The sequence below is a fragment of the Pituophis catenifer genome, unplaced genomic scaffold, assembly GCF_029215685.1.
Source record: "Pituophis catenifer annectens isolate HBS135680 unplaced genomic scaffold, rPitCat1.0.hap2 SCAF_4, whole genome shotgun sequence".
In the NCBI taxonomy this organism is placed as follows: Eukaryota; Metazoa; Chordata; class Lepidosauria; order Squamata; family Colubridae; genus Pituophis; species Pituophis catenifer.
In genome coordinates, this window is record NW_027256884.1 from 73,791,448 (window position 1) to 73,807,802 (window position 16,355).

At 34.9% G+C, this 16,355-nt stretch overlaps 1 protein-coding gene across 1 annotated transcript in view; it reads right to left on the reverse strand.

Annotated features, from left to right (window-relative positions):
- PDE9A (phosphodiesterase 9A) overlaps nt 1-16,355 on the reverse strand; it is a 73,519-nt gene that overhangs the window by 43,015 nt on the left and 14,149 nt on the right. Inside the window, exons 2-4 of the mRNA XM_070943489.1 lie at nt 13,303-13,373; nt 10,341-10,418; nt 9,473-9,516 (exon numbers count right to left, since the gene is read on the reverse strand). Of these exons, the coding sequence (XP_070799590.1) occupies nt 9,473-9,516; nt 10,341-10,418; nt 13,303-13,373 (193 nt within the window). The remainder of the gene's footprint in view (nt 1-9,472; nt 9,517-10,340; nt 10,419-13,302; nt 13,374-16,355) is intronic.

A 16,355-nucleotide genomic window follows, 5' to 3' on the forward strand; every position in this document is an offset into this window, starting at 1 on the left:
GATTGGAAATACAGTAAAATAAGAGGTGAAAATTGAAAGAATATTAATTAAGTACAGTTGACGGTCTAGTAAACAAAGATAATGAGAACAAAGTGTGGAAAGCTTATATAAACAGAAGTAAAACTAGGTGAATTACTGGAAGAAATAGAAGACAGAAAATTAACCTTTAAGAACTATATGTTAGCCTGGGAAAGTTTATCTTGAGCATTAAAGATGTCAACAATATCTACTATAACAAAAACAGGGAAAAAACCAGCTGTAAACACTACAGTAGTGATGGCATCACCATTAAACAAAAAACACTAGATAGTATGGTAGGAAAAGAAAAGAAGAAAGAAAAATCGGAAATGACTTTAAATACCATGCAAAGTATGTTTTCAATGATTCAGGAAACATTTTTAAAAATGCAGGAAAAGATGGCAGAGAATCAGCAAGAAATGAGAACACTCCATGCAGAAATTAAAAATGAAATAGGAGAAGTCAGGGGGGACATTAAAAATATGAACGATAGAATTGGAGATATACAACAATCAATAACCGAAAATGAACAAAGAATCATAAATGCAGAAGTAAATAGACTTAGTAGAGACAAAAATAGAAGCAATGGAACAGAAAAATTCTCAAATAAATAAAGAACTGTCTGATTCCTTAGCAATGCTCGAGATGGAAAAAGCTTCATATTTTCTGCGCTTTCAAAATATACCAGAAGAGAAAGACGAAGACCTAGGTGGAAAAATGGCAGAGATAATAGCAGAAATAATAGAAAAAGATAAATTGGAAATAAAGGGACAACTGGAGGAAACCTACCGTGTCCATACAAACTACATAAGAAGGCATCATTTGGCAAGAGAAATACACGTTAAATTTTCAAAAAGATCAATTAGGGATGAGGTATATATGAAGTCTAGAGAAGGGATGTTGACATATAAGGGTAAAGAAATTACAGTCTTAAAACAAATACCCCGAAGAATTAGGAACCAGCGTCAGCAATACCAGTTTCTAACAAAGCAGTTGAACAGATACAAAATAGCCTTTAAATGGCTAATACCGGAGGGGATTTTGGCCACCTGGGAAGATAAAAAATATAAAATAGATACGTTAGAGAAAGCAACAGAATTTTACAACGCACACTTCAATCAGAAAGAAGATCAAGAAAGTCAAAAAGAAACAGAAAGTAGAAGTCAAGAAGAAGAGCAAATAGAGGCAATACAAGAGAAGGAAGCAAGGACAAGTCAAGAAAAAGAAAGAGAGGAGAGAGAAGGCGCGAGGACGAAAACGCAAATGGAAACAACATACTAAAAAACAACTACATTAGACAATGAAAGAGTCCTTGAAACTTTTTTCAGTAAATATTAATGGCCTGAATGCACTGAGAAAAAGATCGCAAATTTTTACTAAACTACGAAAAATAGGAGCTGATGTGACCTGTCTTCAGGAAGTACACATTAAAAAAAGCTATCAAAAAATATTTGAAAACTCTAAACTAGGGAAATTATATACATCTTTGACTTCAAAAAAGAAAAGAGGAGTGGTGGTTTATGTTAAAGACTGGATCCTTTCGAAATTAATATATGCAGATGAAGATAGCAGAATGGCTATGATTGAGTTAGCACTGGAAAATAGGAAAACACTGTTAGTAGTAATATATGCCCCCAACCAAAATCAACAGAAATTTTTCAAGGGCCTACATAATAAAATAGGGGAACTGGGATATGAAGATATTTGCTTAATGGGGACTACAACGCGATAGCAGGCGTGAAAAAAGACTATAAAGTGAGTAAAAAAAACAAGAGAAAAAAGGAGATACTCCCAAAAGAATTTTTTGATATGGCCAGGGAAATAAATTTGAGAGATGTTTGGAGAGAAACTCATGAAGATCAGAACCAGTTCACTTTTTATTCTCACCCCCATCAATCCTGGTCTAGGATTGACATGGCTTGGATGACTATGAACATTAGAAATGGGGTGGATAAAATAGAGATAGAGGTAAATCAATGGGCAGATCACAACCCAATTTTGGTAAATTGGAAAGGGGCAAAAAGGTTTAGAAGGTGGACAATGAATCAAAGAATTTGTAAACAAAAAGAATTTAAGGAAATGCTAGAAAAAGAATTAGAACTGTTTTTTAAAATAAATAAGAAAGAAGATACCTCTATACAGAACACCTGGGACACGGCAAAAGCGTATATAAGGGGCCTGACCATAGCATACATAGGGAAAAAGAATAAAGAAAGAAAACAACAGCTAGATAAACTTCATGAAGAATTAAAAAATATAGAACATAAACTTCAACAATATCCCCAGAATAAAAAGATAAAAGAAGAATGGAAAGCAACAAAGCATAATTTAAACTTGATAAACCAAAAAGAATTAGCACAAAAAATAAAAATGGCCAAGCAGAATTATTTCGAATTTGCGAATAAAACAGGCAGATGGCTGGCCTACAAACTGAAAAAAGATAAGGATAAAAGAATGATATATCAACTTAGAGACTCGAATGGGGAAATTCACTACAGCAGAAAGGAGAAAAAAGAAATAGTTCAGACATTCTACGCCAACCTATATAAACAAGAAGAAGTCGAAGTAGAAAAGATAAAGCAATATATAGAAGGAGTGGATATGCCTCAAATTATAGATGAACAAAGAGAAATGCTGAACAGACCAATAACTAAGCTGGAATTGGATACAGCACTGAAAAAACAAAAAAAAACAATAAAACCAAACAGTGCAAGAAACAATAGGAGAGATTATGTTGGAGTTATATAATGAGGCCTTAGCAAAGACAAAAATCCCATGAACTTGGACGGAAGCAATAATAACTATCATACCCAAAGAGGATACCAATCTCCAATTAATTCAAAACTACAGACCGATATCTTTACTAAACACAGATTACAAAGTCTTTGCCATAATTATAGCGGAAAGACTAAAAAAAGTACTGAACAACTATATCCATCCGGACCAAAATGGATTCCTGCCAGGCTGCCAAATTAAAAATAATATGAGAGTGATAACAAATGCACTTGAATACTACGAAGCCCATTCGGACAGACAAGCTGCGCTGGTTTTCCTTGATGCCCAAAAAGCATTCGATAACTTAAATTGGGAATTCCTAAAAGAGCAACTAAAAAGTATGCAATTTGGATCAAATTTGGAAAATATTATAGGAGAAATTTATACAAAACAGTCAGCAAAGGTAATTCTAAATGACAATATGACAAATCAATTTGATATAACAAAAGGGGTCAGACAAGGTTGCCCACTTTCCCCACTATTGTATATTCTATCTCTGGAGATCTTGCTAAAAAAAATTAGGGAAGACCAAGAAATCAAAGGGTTAAAAGTAAGGCGTGGAGAATATAAGACTCAGGCTTTTGCCGATGATCTTGTACTCATAGCAGAGGAACTGTTAGAAGTAGTACCTAAATTGCTTAAGAAAATAGAAGACTATGGAGAGGTGGCTGGACTAAAGATAAACCGAAATAAATCAAAATTATTAGTTAAAAACTTGACGAAAGTACAAGAGACAGAATTGGAAAATAGCATACAAATCCAAGCAACAAATAAAATAAAGTATTTAGGGATCTGGCTGTCACCAAGAACCTCCTCCATAAAAGAACATAACTATGATAAATTAATAATACAGATAAAAAAAGATTTGGACAATTGGAAAAACCTACATATTTCATTTATGGGAAGAATCTCCACCATTAAAATGAATACCTTACCAAAATTGTTGTACCTGTTCCAAGTTGCTCCAATAAAATTAGAGAAATTTTTTTTTGAAAGTCTAAATAAAATGATTTCTAAATTTATATGGCAGGGAAACGATCACGAATAAAATTAAAACTACTGCAGGACTCAAAAGATAGAGGAGGAACAGCACTCCCAGATTGGGAACTTTATCACCAAGCGTGGGTCTTGTATGGGTCAAAGACTGGATGGAATTGAATAATAGCAGAATATTATCCATTGAAGGTCATGACCTACAAACGGGCTGGCACTCTTTTTTATGGGACAAAAGGTATAAATCACATACTTATTTTAAAAGACACACAATTAGGAATGCTTTATTACTAATTTGGCTAAAAACTAAAAAACAACAGTATACAAAAATCCCGATTTGGCTTTCACCCTCAGAAGCGCTAAAACACCCTAACCTTACAGAACCCAAATATATAGTTAGATATAAAGATTTAATAGATCAACAAAGAAAATTGAAAACCAAACAACATTTGGAAACAGATTTGAATAGAGAAATTGATTGGTGGACTTTCTCACAGATTCAATCAAAACATAAGGAATATATAAAAACGTATGAAATATGTAAAGAGAAGCAGGAACTAGATATAATTATATTAGACTCCGAAGAGAAACTAATCAGTAAAATCTACAAATTCTTACTGCAATATAAGATAGAGGAGGAAATAGTTAAAAACATGATGATTAAATGGATGCAAAATTTTAAATATTCAATAGAATTGGAGAAATGGGAAGAACTCTGGCAATTGAACACAAAAACAACATTGGCAGTGGCATACAAGGAGAACCAGCTAAAAATGTTCTATAGGAAAAATTTGAATAGTGAAATCATTTTTGAAGGAAGGAAGGAAGGAAGGAAGGAAGGAAGGAAGGAAGGAAGGAAGGAAGGAAGGAAGGAAGGATCTGTCCTTACTGAAAATATATCAGCACGAAAAGTAATTTTCTCTAAATAAAAAGATTCTAGGTGTAAGCATAAAAAAATTCTCCTTTCATAAAGGTGTAGGTGAACTGTGTAGGAAAATTTAGCTTAAAAAACACTGAAAGTCAGTGCATCTGCTGCAAAGGATGGGTTGCCTGACCCATATAAAAATGCCTGCTATATTCTGAATTTTCATTAGACTTTTCCAAAGACAACTCATAGAGTGCCTGGCTACAAATCTTCCTTAGAGTGGTTAAGGTATTCTTATCTATGTAGATGTGAAAATATCTGTGGTAATCCTGTTGCACTTACAAACTTTTGTAATAACAATGCACTGACAGCAAACAGTAATTTTCCATGTATAATTCCTTGTTATCAATATCATCCCATCTGTGGCCCAGTAAGAGGGAAAGTGGATGTTTTTATGACCTTTTGGTTCAGTGAGAATTTATGATTAACTACGATAGTGTTCAAAGCATTATTAGGGAGAACAAGTAACGATCTTGTTAGGCAGTCCCTTGTACAAAATTAACATGCTGTGCCAAAATAACTGTTTAGGCCATTCTTTGGACTATCCCACTCACTATGTCCTGAAGGAGGTGACAAACAACACATGGTTTCCATGCAAACCTTTTCTCTATTTCTGCTCACTCAAACATGCACCCATGATTTCCCCATGGGTGGGGGGCCACAGTTGTAGGTTTATTTTCCCCATAAAATGTCAAGATTTAAGTAATTCAAAAGTAATGTATTTTTGTTTGTGATACTGGCAAATATCTATAGCTCAGGCAAGGGATGAGGGTGGAGGTTCGTTCTCTGAGCTTGTGGGTTGGTTTCCGAACGTTTTGTTACCAGGCTAGGTAACATATTCAGCAGAATTTAGAGGATGTCAATGTTGGTGTTCTTCTGCTTAAAAGGTCTGTAGGTCTTGTGATGGGGAGGTCACTTCAGGTGAGAGTCACGTCGGGTGAGGGTCTTGTGATGGGTCTTGTGATTGGGAGGTCATGTTAGGTGAGGATCATTAAGAAGTGAAGTGCTTGTTGTGTGGGTGCGTGGATTGGTTGAGGGGTTGTTTTTTGTGTTGGAGTTGTTTTCAAACCTGGGGATTAGCCATGAAAACCGGATTCTTCCCCTCACCCTTCAGAATCCTTGAAAAAAATGCAGAAATTACTAATAGGTAACAGCTGCAGGGTAAAACCCAGGTTTTCCCTCTGGCTGCCTTGGATTTAGTCATTCTTGATCTATGTGCTATGCACTCCGCAAGGTCCCTAGCCTGACGTCAATGGGAGCCCTTCCCAGGATGAGTACATGATATTCCACAGGGGCTCATGCTGTGGATGCAACACCTGCAGTGTGGGAACAAAGTAGTTTATTTGACCTCTTTTGCTTAAGTCACATTATCTCAACCCTCAGATTTGGCCAGAAAACCAGTGGATGTGAATGCAACAAACGAAAATCTGTTGTGCTGTTCATGAATGCAGGCTATTACAACCAGAGCAGGAGCTATATAAAAACATGAGAATTTATTCCTGCCTCTTATAGCATGTTTTAATTCCCTGCATTTAATTTGTTTTAAAAGATTAAGGGAAATTATTTTTTTTTGGGGGGACACCTTAAGGCATCTAACAAATACCTTGTTAGATGGCTTGCTGTGGTTTCCTCCCTGTGCACCTAAATTTGTCATGCCAAAATGCCAGGAAAGATCACAATAAAGGAAATGTTTAAACAGCACAATGCAGGTATTTATGCATTGTATTCTTGAACTGTCTTACATGAGTCAATAGGACAGGATTGTGTATAAATATCAGAAAGAAAAATATATGCCCCTATTTCATTTTCCATATTTATGCACTGTAGTAGTAGTTTCCTGTGCTTAGAGTGATCGGCTAGAGAGGAAGATTAGGCGAGGTTTGTAGTTTTTGTTTTTCTTTTATAGTGTTTGGAAAGGGAATCTGGCCAACTGTTATCTTTTGCATAAATAAGAAAACTCTTGCTGAAATGCCCTTTTTTGAACAATTTCTCAATCAGAAATTTGCAGTCTTAGGGCCATTTAATTTCATAAGGGCCTTGGACTAATTTCTAGATCTCTGTGTCAGAGCTCAAATCAAACAAAGCAACTGTTTGAAAAGAAGGTGAAAAGGTAAAGATAAACAGATAAATAGGCATTTTCACTGACCTGTTGAAGTCTAGCCCACAGCTATTGTTTCATCTTTAACAGTGTGTTTAGCAGCAGACATGTGGTCAGTATTGTGTAGCAGCAGGACTAGAAGTCAGCATGCTTTATCTTCTTCCACTTCTCCTTCTCCCTTCCCAAGGAAGTGAGATAATTCAGATGTTTCCACCCACATGTAAAATGCTTGTCATTTTGAAAGACAGAGCCAGATTCAGAACAGTGATACTGAATGTGGAGCCACAGAAGGCTTAGGGCATTTAGAAGGTATTTAGATAGACAGCTTCAGCTATTGTCAGCATGAATGTTTATAAATATGACATAATTAGTATCCCATGATGTCCCTTCAAAGGAAACTGGACCATGGAAGTGCTGGAACATTTGAATCTTTCCCTCCAGTTAGAGAACTGCACATTAACAATATTTGCTTGAATCTGTCCTGAAGTGCTGGCTGAACTAATCTCAACTAATCTTGGAACTGGCTCAAGTACTTATTTTTCTTGAATTCTAGGGGAAAAAATCCTCATCTATTCTCTCAAGAGCTCTTTCTTAGCTATGAGTGTTGACAGTCATACAAGTAGTGTTCCATGGGTATATTGTTATAATGAATTGTCCCAGGAAAGCATAATATCTCAGCGCTAGATATCTAAAAATCCAAAAGCCCTCTTTTGTCCCCAAAACATCTGGGAACAAAAGAGTGATTTAAATCTGGAAGCAAGCAATGGCCACAAGGTCCATCAGCAAAAATCATGTGGAAGAATGACATAATTAGATGACTTAGCCACCCAGCAAAAGCAAGGTGATTTTCCCAGACAGTTCTCAGCAATCAATGAAAGTTTAATTAAGAATAAAGGATTCCTATCAGTGTCAATTTTACAGCAACAATCAGGAAAGAAGCAATGAAACAATTCTTGATCCCCCACCCCCAGCAGCACAGCTGTGATTACATTCAGGCCTTTCTAGGTCAAAGCATTAGGAAAAAGGATTTGCTACCAGAATAACACTTTTTTAAAAAATCCAAGAACTATGTCACTATATGATTAAACAACATAGTCTTGGTGGCACATTACAAATTTGGCATAAAAGTGATAGGACCTATCCTTAATATTCAGCAAACTCCTTGGGATTCTTCTGAAGTCGTATTTACCAACTGGATAAATTGGCTTGTATCTTATATGAGCTTCATCCTAGGGCAGTTGTATAAATCTGTGCTGATCCAACATTCTTAGTCATATCCCTGGAGATCACTTGTCTTTTGTTTTGTTCCTGACAGTAACTTGATAACTAAGTACCTTGTATCATTGGTCTTTAAAAAACACATTTGCTTAAGGAGAAAGAATCATCTCATACTTTTGAGCTGATCAGATATAGAAAAAGTAAATAATGATAAAGTAAGTCGGTTATCTACAAGTGTATTTTGCCATTGAATGGACACTTTTATTCCAGTTAGAATTCTTAATTCTTTTTTTAGTCAGTTCACTTTCAGTTTTATATAAAAATATTTTTTCCAACAAACCTTTTGAAAGAGAAGCAAATGTTGTGAGAAATTCATATTCTTATGTATTCCTTGTAATAATTTCTTATTATGTAATAAATTGTATTAATCTCTTCAGCAACCTACATCTTTCTGGTTTCCCATCCTTTAGTTAAATTCCAAGGAAAGGGATACTGAAGGAACCCCTCATCCCAAGAAATTATAGTAGTAGTAGTAGCAGTAGCAACAGTAGCAGTAGTAGTAATTGTAATTGTAATAGTAGTAGTAGCAGTAGTTTACTTTTTGTGAGCAATTGTTTGAGAATTTCTTCTTTCTCTGAATTTTCAAACAAGTATTTTATGCTTGGTTTCAAAATATAGAGTGACAACTAATTTCTGTTTATATGATGTCTCTTTTTTTCTGCTATTCCCATGGGAAGACCCACTATATCATATCAAATTCCAGTAATAGGCTGCAATAAATTTTGGAGAGACACAGAAGGCTACAGAAAATAAAGAAAATTTATTCTACTGGTAGATATGTCATAAGTAGCTGAACCTTGTAGGCGGTTGTAAGATGAACAAGAATATAAACAATAAGTTATTTATTATTGATTCTCTTTGCAAGTAATTTGCACTTTTTCAGGTTGTATCAGAATGATGGGCTTGCTTTAATATATGATCATACCAGATGTAAGTACATTATAGAATTTAAGTGTTGGCAAACTGATGAGTCAACTACATGAAAATAATACAGAAACTGTAAAATGATATCTCCTATGGGACAGTTATTCTACTTTAAGAGTGGGACTATCTTATAAAAATTAATGGGCTTAAAGTGCCCAGGAAATTTCCCAAAAAGGTGCTTTTTCAAGAGGCAACTGGACTTTCTGGTTTTTCTTTGAAGACGTTTTGCTTCTCATCCAAGAAGCAAAATGTCTTAAAAGAAAAACCAGAAAGTCCAGTTCCCATTAAAAAGCACCTTTGGGACAACCATGACCTGGATGACTAAGAATCTCCATAGATGCCCAGTAAATTTATTTTCAATTCTGACTTAAGTATTGTATCAGTGAAATTCAAATATTTCAATACAGGTTTACAACCTTGAGAAAAGTTCTAAAATTACTTTAGTTTAAAATATAATTTACCTGTTTGCTGTCCAGTGGCCACAGGTATTACTTTGTAAGGAGTCCTACAAGAAGGGGAGGAAAACACCTTGTAGCATATTTTTTTTTTTATTTCAAATGATTAACACTATTGGGAGGAAAAAGGAGTGCTATGCACATCCCTTGGTCTTCTGAAGAAAAGGCAGGATATGCATTTAGTAGCTAACTTAAATGATATGTTGCAAAACAAAAGATTGCTAGAGGAGCTTATTATTTAAGTAAAGAACACTTATCTGCTCACCTTCAATAAAGTCAGGAGATCTTGACTATGAACAGACCATGCTAATTACATATATAATTCTGCAAACTTTAATGGAATATACCAGTGATAGTTTATGTCTGCCTGAGGCTGGGACAATTACAGTGTGAAGGATAAGACTGACTTTAAGTGTAAATAGCTGTGATGGGAAATTATAGCAGAAATAGAGAAATTCTGGGAAAAGAAGAGAAACTTTGGGAATAGGAGAGCCTCAGGCTTCCTGACCACTAATTAATACACATGTCTCAAACTCCCTGCATTCAGAATGATGTTTTGTTTGTTTCTTCTAGTAAAGGACCATCAATGCCTATAATCTCAATGTAAGCCTCAGAGAAACTCAGATATTTTGTTTTTATATAAGCTAATTCTTTGTGGCATGGTTCCCCCCCCCAGATAAAACTCCATATATTTTAATAATAAAGTAGTAGTTTTAATATTTAAAACTAAAATAAGTTTTAGTTTTAAATGGGTCTTTAGAGTGGTAATAGCAATTTTTGCTGTCTCCCATCAATCAGGAATACAAAAGGACAATTAGTGAGTGAAAAACTCCATTCTGTGAAGCTAGCTTCAACCATAACAAGATATACCTGCCTTTCGGAGTTGGCTGGCATCATGGGATCAATGGATACTATGCAGTCATCAGCTGTGAAGAGTGAAATGGTTGTATTCCTGGAAGACAAAGTTTAAAGCTAGGTTTATTTAACCAGGTTAGAACCCAGGCTTTGCACTGTAATCTCATGTTTTTAATGGGAAGTTTGACAGGTAGTTTAAAAAGTTGATGCCTTCTTAAAGAGACAAAGGATTACAATTATTTAAGAGAAGAAACAAAACAAAAACAGCAGAATATGATTGTTGAATTCCAGGTTAGGAAAGGCTGGCATATTTAAACAAATACCTTATGTTGCAGTGGAAAGTGTGATCATAATTTTAGGGTACCCCCACTATTGTTTGTGTATTCTCTGAACATTCAGCAGAAAGTGAATATACAGATGCATGCATATAGATTTCAGCTGCACAAATAGAGAAATGGCCTAGGATTTTTGCAGGAGCATCTGTGGGAGAATAAAAAGAAAGTATAGCTGCAATCTTATTTTTTTGGACACACACGCTATTGCCATGTGGGTATGTATCCATCTAAAATGGACAAGCTCTTTCCTAATAAATGTAGACTGAATTGCATTTTCTGCACCTGACATGACTTCAGAAATATTCCTGGTATTGCATCACATATTCATTGCATGCATTATCTCACTGTTAATTGGTACCCTGCTAATCATACAAATGAAAATGATGATTCAGTTAAAATATTATACAACAATGCACTCACTTTTTCATCTCTTAGCCATGAGTAATAGTCAGATAATTCACTTCTTTATATTCAGATAGTTCAATTATAACATTATGAAACAGATCTGTATTCTTACTGCTCTCTCAAGAAGGAAATGAGTGCAATTCTGCTGAAGCAACTGATATGGTTGATATACCTCTGCATGAATCTGTTTACTTTCCTTTGAAAGCAGTCCAGATGGTAAAATATGAAAGGTTTTTATATTACTCTAAGATCTAAAGAAATGCATGATTTTGCATTACATTTTATGATGATATTTTAAAATTTGAAATGTTGTAAGATGGATACATGCCTTTATTAGACACTTATTTACAGGAATAAAAGCCCTGCTTTTTTAGTTGACATGTAATACCAGCAAAAGAAGCATAAAAATTAAGCATCTTTCCCAGTTAGAAGAAAAGCCTTTTTTTCTATATTTTCAGTTAGTTTTAAGTACCTATATTATATTGAGATAATGGCTTTTGTGTGTTTTTATTATAATTTCCCTACATTGTTTTAAATGAATTGATTATATTGTTATTATTTTAGTGTTTCTAGTAACGCAATGCTCAGAGATTGAATGGATTAGAAAAAAAACCATAACAAGTACTGTTCCCTATACTACTTTCATTTACCTGGTCCACCTGGAATCAAAATTGCTTTTTTTGCAAGAGCTCTACAGAGGAGCATCTTAAAGCATTTTTGGTAATTTCTCTGCAAATGTATGTATGCCAGAAATACTATTTTTCAGGGCAGGTTTAAAGCTTTATTTCTAACCTGAAAATTAAGCAAGTTAATTGGGGTGGTGGTGTTGAGAAAGGTGCATTTACCAGCCATGTATTAATTGTTTAGATTGTTAAATTAAACCTATGTGGCAATAAAACAGAAGGCTTCAGTAGTCCAGACTGTTGACATTCTTTGATCTACATTAAGGGAAAGTGAGAGAGTCATAGAGAGCACCAAGAACAAAACACTTTGGCTTAAGGGTACTGCAGAGGTTTATGAGGTACATGCATTAATAGGATAGCAATTACATGTAGATGAAATGAGTCAGGTGCCTGTTGCAAATGTGAATAGTATGGGTCTTAAGAGCACCATTAGAAGAACAATCTTTAGCTAGCTGACTTTTTCAATATTATACACCACTTATGAAAATTATGAAAGATTAAAGTAAACATCTGAAGTGAATCTTTAATCTAAATTATAATTCAGTTTTAGCTAGGTGACCAAACCTCAAAATCAACCATCAGGAAAACTCTGCAGAGGTGAATGCCCTGGCTGACAGCTGCTGGAACAACAACCATCAGGGACTGAAGCTACATAGGCAGTGTGCAAAGTGCAAGATGGTTACACAAGCCAATTTGGTTTTATGTTAATTTTCAATACAGTGAATATTTATGAGTTGTTTATGCCTTTCATATGTGAATAAAGCCTAAGGCAGAATTCAAATATCAAAACAGAAGTTTTACACCCTTTCTTTCAATTTTTAACATAATGATGAGAGCTAAAGAAAGATATATAAGTGATAAACTACCTTCACTTACAGTAGTTGTAATATCACTATAGGAGAAATATTATAATATACTCAGTTTTCATTCTACAAAATGAAATGGCAGTTTAGCTTTCTACCAGCTTTTAAAAAGAACCCATTCTGTCAGTACACTATATAGTGCACAACATTCATGTTACAAATGCTGGTTATATTTAAAGCACTAAACAGCCTGGAGCTAAGATAACTGCTTCTCTTTGAATCTGCCTGCTAATTCTGAGAGGAGGTTTGGCCTGAGGTTCCATGTTTATTAGAGCTAATGCACCACAGAAGCTAAAAAGACTCCATAAATACCCAGGTCTCTTTGCTTTCAAACTTAGTCCCATATGTAAAAAAAGGAAGATGAAAAATGTTGATTTACTTTACAGAGTTGTAAGGATTTTAGTTCAATAGCATAGAAACCTAGAATTCTGGATTTTTTAAAGCAACATTGGTGATGAAATCTGGTGGCCCCTCATTTTCTTTAAGTAATTTTCACACTCTGTATGGGTTATTGCTTATAGGTCAAATTTTTAAGAAAGAATGAAAAAGCATTATTTGCATTGTTTAAAATACATAAATATGCTTACATGATATTTTCCATATTTTATAATGATAGACAATGTTCTTTATAATCATGGATAGAAGAAATTTAATTTTAGTAGTTCACGTAAAGAGTCCTCAGAAAATATTTTTACCTTGGTAATCCTGTAGCAATGCAAAAGAGCTCCATAAGATCTGTAGAATTGCAATACTTGCTGAAAGTCACCTGCCAAAGAAAAGAGAATTAGTGAAGACATAACCAGAAGAAAGAGCTTGTAATGGCAATTTTAGCTTATTGTCTGATTTTTGTTTCAAACCAAGCATGATCTGGTTTCTTTTCCATTTATTTTTCTGAAGCCTTTATTGTGTTTTCTATTTAGAAACATGCTTCTAGTTAAAGTGTTTATAAAATTCTCATTGTGATGAATGGTCATCAAATACAATGTATTCCAGTGTAGAAGTATACAATAGATATCATTTCCAGAACTTTACTTGATGTAAAAGGCAGGTTAAAAAATATTGCCAGTACCACTAAACTTTTAAGCAAAATATTTTAGTTATTTATTTATTAACTTATTTAATTTATTTTATTATTAATTTTATTATTAATTTAATAATTTATTATTATTATTATTATTATTAATATTAATATTTATTAATTTATTATTTGCCATCCGTCTCACCACAATATTTCTTCAAGAATCAGTTGCAAAAAAGCTCAGAAATGAACAATTGCTTTTAAATAAAATATTGGTTTGCAATTATTTTTCTGTTTTATTCTTTTTAATGTTATAATCTTCTGAGGAAATGTGTATTATTTGGTAGATTAAAAGTATAATAATAAATAATAAATAATGGGAAATTTTTTATCATGATTCAAAGATACATCCTTGAGAGGGAAAAGCCAAGGGAAGATATTGAGTTTGATCATTTAAAGCTGCTGGATTCACAAGTTATACTAATTCTTAACTGTGGTGTATACAATTAAAAGAAATAATTATTTAATGCAACTTCTGAATTTAGCCAAACAATAAAGCTAATTCATTATTTATATGAAAGTTCTGAGTAACATAATTTGTGTGTGTTTATTCTGTGTGTGTGTGTGTGTGTGTGTGTATGTGTATGTGTATGTGTATGTGTATGTGTATGTGTATGTGTATGTGTATGTGTATATATACATCCAAACACACACACACTCTAACTGGATGTAACAAATTAGCAAGGATAAATATAGCTGGTTGATTAATCATAAGACAATTCTGGAACTCTGGAATTGGCATCTTGACATTCTATATGCACATATTTATAAATTGGATATAACAAATGAGCAAGGACCACGGAAGCAGTCAAAATGATAGGCTCTAAGAAAGGTTTAAAAATGTAATGTGTATAGGAAAAGAGGTAGGGGGAAGTGATTTAGAATCGTAGGATACTAACAACTTCCAAATTCTATTTCCAGCAAATTCACTCTTTTCAAATAACATTCACTGGGAAAATTGAATAAGAATAGAAAGTTACAGATACATTTCAATATAGTGCCCCCTAGGGCTAAAATCATGTAGCAGTGCTACAGATATCTTTATTTCACATTCTTTTCTAAAACATTTCCATGTAGCAACAACATTTTGGACAACATGGCTTTATTTTTTATCCATTTATTGTCACCTTTTGGGATAACTAAAGTTCTGAGGCTATATTCTTTCTATCATCTTTTTTTCCCTGTACAAACTAATTGAGATAAAATAGTTGATATTCTCGTAATTACAGCTACAGGTTCTGTAGCTCCTGTGGAGCTGCAGTTGTAAAAAAACAAAACAAAAGTGTTATTGTTGTTTGAATAAATCAGATCCAGATCTTACTGAAGTCCTTGGCAGGAAAAAAAAGTAAATTGGCAAGAAGCACTGTCAGGAAAAAAAAAAAGATTTAGTCTGGCAAAATACCATCTGCTAATGTTTGAGAATGCAATCAATGCGGTCTAATGAACTTAGAATGAACTTAGAATGCAATAGGCCGGGCCAACTGAGCCTTGAAATCAATTATCATGGAACAGAATGAATGCAAAGTAAGTGAGATACGGCAATATAATTGGAACAAATGGAAGTCAGATAGTTAGCATGGTTAATTAAGGACCAAAGTGGGAGAGATAATAAAATAGGTTCCTGTTTTTTAAGCAATAGGCAATGGAGACTAAACAAAACCAAGAAACCTATTAAAACATATTACTTTATCGGCATACATATCTTGATGTGCAATTCAATTTCATAAAGGTTTGTTGGTCTTCACTAACAAAACCAGGGTGTGCAGATCAGGGGTGGGTTCTACTTACCTTTACTACTGTTTTGGAACGGAGTCATGCGTGCGTGTGCGCGTTGCTCGTGCGTGCGTGCGCTCTTCTGCACAAGCGCAGAAGCTTCTGGGCAGGCACAAAAGCATTTTCATGACATCAGGGTCAGTGGGCAGGGTCTCCCGCTGGTTTTACTACCGGTTCTATAGAACCGGTGCGAACTGGGGGCAACCCACCACTGGTGCAGATGCTGTAGATAATTGTTGTTGTTAGTTGCGAAATCGTGTCCCACCCATCGCAACCCCATGGACAACTTTCCTCCAGGCCTTCCAGTCCTCTACCATCCCCTGGAGACCATTTAAGCTCACATCGACTGCTTCAGAGAATCCATCCGGCCACCTCATTCTCTGCTGTCCCTTTCTTCTTTTGCCCTCAGTCGTTCCCAGCATTAGGCTCTTCTCCAGTGAGTCCTTCCTTCTCATTAAGTGGCCAAAGTATTTCAGTTTCATCTTCAGGATCTGGCCTTCTAAAGAGCAGTCAGGGTTGATCTCCTCTAGGACTGACCGGTTTGATCGCCTTGCAGTCCAAGGGACTTGCAGGAGTCTTCTCCATCACCATAGGTCAAAGGCCTCGATGCTTTGATGCTCAGCCTTCCTTATGGTCCAACTTTCACAACCATACATTGCAACTGGGAAAACCATAGCCTTGACTATACGCACTTTTGTTGGCAGAGTGATGTCTCTGCTTTTTAGTCAGATGTGTAGATTTGCCATAGCTTTCCTCCCCAGGAGCAAGCGTCTTTTAATTTCTTGCCTGTAGTCCCCATGTGCGGTCATCTTGGAGCCCAGGAAAATAAAATCTGTCACTACCTCCATTTCTTCCCCATCTTTTTGCCAGGAACTGAGAGGGCTGGGAGCTATGATC